The following is an 8,861-nucleotide window of genomic DNA, read 5'->3' on the forward strand; positions in this document are numbered from 1 at the left end:
GCATTAGCATCTTGGTTAACACATGAGGAGATAAGGGCTAAAGAGGTAAAGAAAGTGATGACAAAGGAAGAGAAAGATCCCTTATACATCAGAGAAGAATTGGTAATCCATGCAGCTGTCATCAACAATCACAACCTTATCTCCAAAGATTTTGATCTAGCACCTAAGTACATAGCAACCCAAGAGAAATCCATTCTACATTTTGACGACACTTTTAGGATGTCAAGAACAAAAAGTCTACAAATTTGTCAGAGAAGGTGGCATGCCTTAGCCCACAGTGCGCAAATCAAAGAGTATCACTCTCCTGAAAGGCTAAGGAGTGCCTTGGAAAGAACCCCATTGTACAAAAGAATCATGCAAAGACTTAAAATCAATTAGATAGGACTGAAACTCAATAGGCAGAGGAACAAAAAGTATGGACAAAGATAGAGGCAAATGCAGGTTTTTATCCATAGGAGGGCACACCATCTGAGGTGCCTTGGGATGTCAGAGAGGCCACCAGGACCACGAATGAGCTTCATATGGATGAATAAGTTGTTCAAAGGATGAGCAACACCTTCAACAGGGGGTGATGATGGGCCTGTGAAAATTCCCTAATCCTTAAGGAACCCTTACTGCAGCAAATCTGAATCTACTTCACCTACCTGATTTTAATATACATTATTAAGTTATTCTTTTGAATACTGAAGAAAATTACTTCTAAGGCCTACACTTCTTAAATATTTGATTACATGAAACATAAAATTGAGCAAAGAACAAGATACATAAGACACAGTTATTTTTAGACAAAATAGTCTCCGGAAAAACCCAATGCAGGAAAACCGGTGCAGCAGCTCTGAGGGTTTATTGTTATGCAGGAGAAGATTCTGAATACAAATTTAGGATGCTCAACTAGCAATCCTTTATAGAGAAAATACTGGACAAAATACCAGTGAAATGATCTCACCCTATCACTGGAGAATTAGTGACTGATTCTTAGCTCTGGAGGCTCTGCGTCACCTTTTGATGGCCTCTTTGTCAAACTGCGTCACCCTAGGTAACTTTTGCATCACTCCCCTGGGTATTACGTTGTCGCTCTACTCTGGACCCTATGCTGGCTGAGAAATCGACTTTCCTTCCTCCTAGACTCACACCATGGCTTCTGGCAATTGAACTTCAAATTCCCTCAGCAGAAACTTGACTTCTCTTCACTGACTGCGTTGCCTATGCATCAACACTGTGTAAGCCAGCGTCAACACTCCTTTAGACATATTTATGTCCTTTCTCTGCCTTGTATTCTCCAGAAATTCCTTCTCCCGGATTCTCACTGCCCCTCTGCTACAAGATCTCCCCAATCGATTTTCCTCCTTAGAACTTCTCACCTTAGAAAATCGATTTCCTCAATCTCCCTATGTGTTTCTAACTGAACCCCGAGCCTCCTTATACTTTTCTCGTTGACATTTCAATGGTCGAGATTAAGTCTCTAACCAATGGATAAGATTAAAACTAGATTTGATCAACCTTCTAGATCACTCTCACCCATATTTTGATTAATACCCATTAATATTTTAATTTTCCTAAGTTTAGACTTAGAAACCCGATTAAAAATATTAATTGTTTTAATAAAATACAATCCAGGTGGAATTTCACCAAACGGTTTCTAGGTTCTTTAGAACTCATGCCTTAGCCTCTCCACCAATTTTCAAGGCTATATCACTTCCGATGCTACCAAAAATAACACTCCCTCTTAGTGAGGAAGGTGCTCTAGCAACAATGTCCAACTACAAGCTGCTCTATTTGAAGCACCTCCTTTCCGCACCGTTGCTTCCACCAACACTGTGTTGTTGCTGCAACTATACTGCTACCCATGACACTGCAACTACCACTATTTCATATGTACTACATCTCCCTCTCAAATTTTGCATATGCTATGTTGCTAGCATTGCCACTGTTAACACTACATTCGTACTACAACTCAATTGCTGAGAGAAGCAACTGAAAAACATCCAAAATTAATTGAGCTTAACTGTATTTAGCATAATACCATGAATGTTGGAATCTGACTGCTCTATTCTCTAACCCTCTGAATCTTTTGTGTTGCTGCTGACTTCTGCATTGTGCCAACTGCACTGCTGCCAAACTTACTCTGTGCTGATTACACTGGTCTTAAGCTACTTCATTTATCTCTCCAAACAATCCATTGCATCATCTAACACTAAGTCCATCTCGCTATTGTTGAATCTTGGGCTCTCGTAGCAAGGAATTTATCCAAGAGGTGGACTACTCAAGGATCTTGCCCACATGTAGTCCCCCGGACTACAGCTCAATATCGCCCCATTTCCCTCCTGGAGATGCGTGGGCACTCATGGAAAACTCATATTCGTCAATTTTGTTGGAGCAACCTTAAAATCACGTTTCTCATCCTTGTCATTTTGTTTCAAAGGACACTAGGATGCAAAGTGGCCCATCTAACCACATCTTAAACATTTCACCTTCGAAACGTCCATCTTCTGCTTTTGCTTTTGTTGTCCCTTTGATGCTAGAGAAGCGTTCTGCTCCTCCTCCTTGGTCTTCGTGCCACTCCCACTGTTGCCATGCTACTTTGTCTAAAGCACATCCTTTCCACATTGTTACTTCCACCAACACTGTGTTGTTGCTGTAACTGTACTGCTACCCATGACACTGCCACTACCACTGTTGCATTTGTACTACATCTCCCTCTCAAATGTTGCATCTGCTATGTTGCTAGCATTGTCACTGTTAACACTACATTCATACTGCAACTCAGTTGCTGAGAGAAGCAACTGAAAAACATCCAAATTTAACTGAACTTAATTGTGTTCAGCATAATACCATGAATGTTGGAATCTAACTGCTCTATTCTCTGACCCTCTAAATCTTCTGTGCTGCTACTGACTTCTGCACTGTGCCAACTGCACTGTTGCCAACCTTTATCTGCGTTGATCAGTCTCTGATCTTCAGCTACTGCATCTGTCTCTCCAAACAATCCATTGCATCATCTGACACTAAGTCCATCTTTCTATTGTTGAATCTTGGGCTCTTGTAGCAAGGAATTGATCCAAGAGGTGGACTACTCAAAGATCCTGCCCACATGTAGTCCTCCAAACTACAGCTCAATATTGCCCCATTTCCCTCCTGGAGATGCGTGGGCACTCATGGAAAACTCATATTGGTCAATTTTTGTTGGAGCAGCCTTAGAATCATGTTTCTCATCCTTGTCATTATTTTTCAAAGGACACTAGGATGAAAAGTGGCCCATCTCACCACATCTTAAACATTTCACCTTCAAAATGTCCATCTTCCACTTCTGCTTTTGTTGTCCCTTTGATGCTAGAGCAAATTTCTGCTCCTCCTCCTTTGTCTTCGTGTCACTCCCACTACTACCATTGAGGTTGACCTTAACTAGGCCCCTCCTTAATTTCTCCTATTGAACATATGCCCACATCTCCTCCCATGAAGGTAATATTTCCCTTCCTAATATACTTTGGACGAAGACTTGTCATTCATCTTAGACTCCATTCAGGGCTATCCTTACCATCGCAGTAGACTAAGGAGTAGACCCCACTTCAGCAAGCTAGTCTCTGGTGTCTTGAAGACATTGAAGATAAGAGTTAACCCCTTCTCCCTTCTGCATCAATGTCGGCTACAACTTGTATTCTAGGTACATCTTCCACTGTTCAAAAGAGCCTTCATACAGTGAAAACAAGGATTCCCACATCTCTCGGGTTGTATCCTTTCCCTACAAGTGTGAGACCACATGATCTCAAACTCCATCGAAAATGAGCCTCTTCGCCTTCCTTGATCGGCCTTGTACTTCTTTCTTTGATCATTGTCAGCAGGAACAGCTACAACACTCTTGACGTAGGCTTCGAAATTGTATTCCTCCATAACAACTAAGATTTTGGTCTTCCATATAACATCGTTAGATGCTCCTTCCAACCTGTCATGATCTCTGAGCCCTTGCAATGCCATCTCACCCAAATTGTTGAATTGACTCCTCTGGTCACTGCTCAGCTGCCCAACAAGTGAGAAATTCGAACTTTTTGGCAAAAAGTTCGATGAGGAGAAAATTCCCCTTCTATGTGTCTTCGCTTTTTTCCGACAGTTTTCTGCCCTGGCAAATATTGTGTCGTTCAAGCACTGCGATGAGGCTTTGTGTCACTCCCTCTACCTCTGCAAACTCACGAACTGGAAATTGTACCTCTGTCGACTCTCTCAGAGAGAGATTTCCTTAGAATCTCTGCTTCCCAGCAAGGACTACGTAATCCCTTCAAGGGGATTCAAATTGTTGCCAAGTGCAACTTTTGGCCTCTCTGCTCAGTGTTGGATCTACTCTTCCTGTTTCATAATCAATCCTCTAATACCATGTGAAAAATCCTTAATCCTCAAGGAACCACTACTGCAGCAAATCTAAATCTACTTCACCTACTTGATTTTAATATACATTATCAAGTTATTCTTCTGAATACTGAAGCAAATTACTTCTACAACCTACACTACTTAAATATTTGATTACATGAAACAGAAAACTGAGCAAAGAACAAGATACATAGGACACATTATTTTTAGACAAAATAGTCCTTAGAAAAACCCAATGTGGGAAAACCAGTGCAACAGCTCTAAGGGTTTATTATTATGCAGGAAAAAATGTTGAATACAAATCTAGGATGCTCAACTAGCAATCCTTTATAGAAAAAAGACTAGTGAAATGATCTCACCCTGTCACTAGAGAATCAGTCACTGATCCTCGACTCCGAGGAGGCTCTATGTCACCTTTTGATGGCCTCTCTCGTCACCCTAGGCAGCTTCTGCATCACCCCTCTTGGGTATTACATTGTCGCTCTACTCTGGACCCTCTGCTAGTTGAGAAATCGACTTTCCTACCTCCCAAACTCACACCCTAGCTTCCAGTAACTGAACTTTGAATTCCCTCAACAAAAGCTCAACTTCTCCTCACTAAATGTGCTACCTCTGCATAGGCCAACATCAACCCTCCTCTAAAAGTATTTCTGTCCTTTCTTTGCCTTGTATTCTCCAAAAATTCGTTTCTCCCGAATTCTCACTGCCCCTCTGCTACAAGATCTCCCCTATAGGTTTTTCTCCTAAGAACTTCTCACCTCAAAAAATCAATTTCCTATCCCTCAACATGTTTCTAACTAAACCCAAGCCTCCTTATACTTCTCTCATTAAGACTTCAATAATCAAAATTAAGTCTCTAATCAACAGCTAAAATTAAAACTTGACTTGATTGGCTTTCTAGATCATTCTCACCCATATTTTGATTAATACCAGATTAATATTTTAAATTTCTTAAGTTTAGACATAAAAACCCCATTAAAAATATTAATTATTTTAATAAAATACAATTTTAATGGAATTTCAACAAACAATTTTTGGGTTCTTTAAAACTCATGTGCCTTAGCCTCTCCACCAATTTTCAAGGCTAGAACACTTCCGATGCTACCAAATACTAACCGGGCCCCATTAATAGGTATATTTCAAGGTTCATTATGTTATCCTTCAACCCTTAGAATTGTCTTTTTCTCACATTAATTTGCATTCTTCATCATAATATGTTTAGCAAGAATAGAAGGTTTTTGTCATAGTATGTGACCTAATGTGGTTAAATTACAAAAAAAAGAAGCATTTTTTAGGCATTTACTATTCAAGGGCTTGATGGAGACAATCGAGAGAGAATCTAAGGAGGCTTGTCCAACTCCTTACTCTCTAGCTCAACTTAAGATCACTAAATCCTCACTCAATCTCAAATTCACTGACATCCAAGTAACTCCAAGTGCAAGTGAAGCTCAAGGAGGACTAGATCCATAATTTTCGAGCTATTCAAGGGTACCACTCTTATTTTCAAGGGAGTTGTCATCAACGACCTTTTTCTATAAATAAACTATCTAAAAGCCTCATTAGGATTCAAATTATTTATTCAAATAGGAGTAGCTATTAAGTCCAAAGATTGACCTTGTTATCGTTAACTTTCATGTGATGTATGAGACTATTATTTTCTACTAATGAAACATTTGTTATTGAGTTGCATCTAAGCTAGTTCTAAAGGGCTAAAACCTTTGGGTTTGGGCCCAACCCAAAGACTTTAGTCCCTCTTGTATTTGTCTTGTTGTTTCCAAGCTTTCATGTCTTTCTTTTGTTGTAGTAGATGTTAAGCTATAAAAACTTGTGATTGTAAGTTTCCCTATCACCTCTTGTGGGAAGAGTGATTGGAAAGATTTACAATCTCAATCCAAAAACATTTGTTTATGATTTCTTGTAAATAGATATATGTTAGTTATTCATTTGCATGAATACTTTTTGCAAATTGAAAGTTATTTTATTGATCATAGTATTATGAAATAAAACAAATGTTAATCAAATTCAACTCATTTTTTCCACAACAATTTATCTCATTGTGTTATTAATCATTTGATGCATGCAATTGCAAGGTTGTGATTGATCTGCAAGGGTGAGCACATTTTTTCATCTCCACTTAGACTTCTACATCTTCTCCCTTTAACCTTCACACTACTCTCAAGTTATGTTTCCATAGTCATTTTGTTTAGGTAATTAAGGACACCATGGGCATCCACCTTGGTGCAAGACAAACCTCCAAGAGGTCATGAACTTGGCTAAAAGGCTTTCCCAACTTGCATTCACGCCCTCTTACCGTCATCCATTTTCTCTTACCCTAAAAATACCATATCCACCCCCAAAAGGCTCTCAAAACCCTTCCTGTAGCAATACAAGGCCTCCAATAACAATACAAGACCTCTTGTAGCAACACCTATAACAAACCTATAGCACCATTTTCCTCCACATGTTTTGCTCCCCACTTCAACCTTAGCTTGGTTAAAATGAATAACAACCCCCAACTTGTGATTTGATGATCTAAAAGATTTCTTAGACCGCTCCAACCTCTTTTTTTCCTCACCACCAAACATAGTAGAATTAGTGTTTTTAATTCACAAGCATGTTACAAGTTAGATTTCTGATTTTCAAGCAAATGTAAAATAGATCAATGATGCAAGCAAGTAGGTTATTGATTTGATGAAATGTGCAACATAGTAGTAGTGTCGAGTAGTGTCACTTCTGCAAATAGACTAGCATTTTTCATGTAATGTTAATTAGCATTTACAAGTTGAATAAATCCTTACCAAATATATATATATATAAAACATTCCAAAAGCTCTCATTTGACTATTTGTTTTATAAATCCTAACTTAATTATTCCGGATACTTTATGCACGCTCATTTAATATTTCGCCAAAAGATAGATTACATCAATAAAAGCCCAAAACTTACATTAACAGCAAAGTGGCGCCATCATGGGCCAATCACTCACAGGTCCCAGGATCGAAACCCGGTTCCGATACAAAAATTAAACGTAGTTAATGCGCAAACTTTGCTTTGCTTGAAGGGGGAAATCGAAGTTTTAAATACTCGTTCAAAAATCATAGAAGTAACAGAGGAAGAGAAAACAAAACTCCCTGGCTCTATAATACAAATCGTATGTGGCTTGGGCGCAAGCACTTCTTATTACAGTTCTGCAGCAACTTCGCTTTTCTTTTATGCACCCTCTATACAAGAAGCAGCCGATCTGAAAGTTCTACTTATGACTTCCAAGAACCAGGGAAGAAAATGAGGGAGACAACAAAAAAAACTTCAAAGAAACAGCATATTGCGGTGTGAAAACACACCGTTGGCATTGATTGACAACATGTCTGATTATGCCCTCTCTCCACGGATGCGGCGAGCGAGTTGAATATCTTTGGGCATGATAGTAACCCTTTTTGCGTGAATTGCGCACAGGTTAGTATCCTCGAACAACCCGACAAGATATGCCTCTGCCGCTTCTTGCAATGCTGAAACCGCTGAGGACTGGAATCTCAAGTCCGTCTTGAAATCCTGGGCGATCTCTCTTACAAGCCGCTGGAATGGCAGCTTTCTTATAAGAAGCTCAGTGCTCTTCTGGTACTTTCGGATCTCCCGAAGAGCAACAGTGCCGGGCCTAAATCGGTGAGGCTTCTTTACTCCGCCAGTCGCCGGGGCAGACTTCCTGGCCGCCTTCGTGGCCAGCTGCTTGCGAGGCGCCTTCCCACCTGTTGATTTACGAGCAGTCTGCTTCGTTCGGGCCATCTCTTCAATCCCTCTTTTCTTTGTGCAAATTGAACAAATGGGAAGCACAATATTCACCCCGAATGCAAATCGGTGCTTATGGCCCAACCACCTTTCGGCGTTCACCCTTTTATTCAACCCACAGAACCGCCCACCGACAACGAATTATCATTCAAATTTGAAGAATTAGCGCTAGCGATTTGATCTCATCTTCACCGTCCGCTCTTCGCTCTAATCAACGGCTACCCCACCCCACGGCGCGGATCGTGGACCTCAAGCAAAGGAACTTTGTATCTACAATCAATTTGGATATTTCCCACGCGTGCCATTTTTTCGCTAATCTTTCCCTGCCTTATGGGATTGATTTATATGAACTTTTGATGGTAATACATTTATTTCCATTGGGTTAATTTGGCATGAATCGTGTTTAAAGAAATGTTAAAATGAAAGGGATATAACTCAAAAAAAACCACATAAAATATTTACTTGTTACTTTCTCGTTGGTTATGAGTGCTTGGGATAATTAATTGTTATGGGATTGATTTATATGAACTTTTGATGGTAATACATTTATTTCCATTGGGTTAATTTGGCATGAATCGTGTTTAAAGAAATGTTAAAATGAAAGGGATATAACTCAAAAAAACACATAAATATTTACTTGTTACTTTCTCGTTGGTTATGAGTGCTTGGGATAATTAATTGTTATCTTTTTCTCTTAGTTTTAATTTTTATGAGGGATA

General features: G+C 39.6%; 1 protein-coding gene across 1 annotated transcript; it reads right to left on the minus strand.

The window, feature by feature from the left end:
- Positions 1-7,250: 7,250 nt before the first annotated feature.
- Positions 7,251-8,251, minus strand: LOC149205083 (histone H3.2). The gene has a single exon (XM_089393416.1). The coding sequence runs from the start codon at positions 8,137-8,139 to the stop codon at positions 7,729-7,731; it is 411 nt and encodes a 136-aa protein (XP_089249542.1). The 5' UTR covers positions 8,140-8,251; the 3' UTR covers positions 7,251-7,728.
- Positions 8,252-8,861: the final 610 nt, after the last annotated feature.

This window comes from Pinus tabuliformis, chromosome 1_2 (genome assembly GCF_031772625.1).
Source record: "Pinus tabuliformis cultivar Carrire ecotype Pingquan chromosome 1_2, CPIR1, whole genome shotgun sequence".
NCBI lineage: Eukaryota > Viridiplantae > Streptophyta > Pinopsida > Pinales > Pinaceae > Pinus > Pinus tabuliformis.

What these genes read in the sequence shown, in the direction of transcription:
- LOC149205083 (XM_089393416.1), bottom strand. Translation starts at nt 8,139, where the DNA reads ATGGCCCGAACGAAGCAGACTGCTCGTAAATCAACAGGTGGGAAGGCG.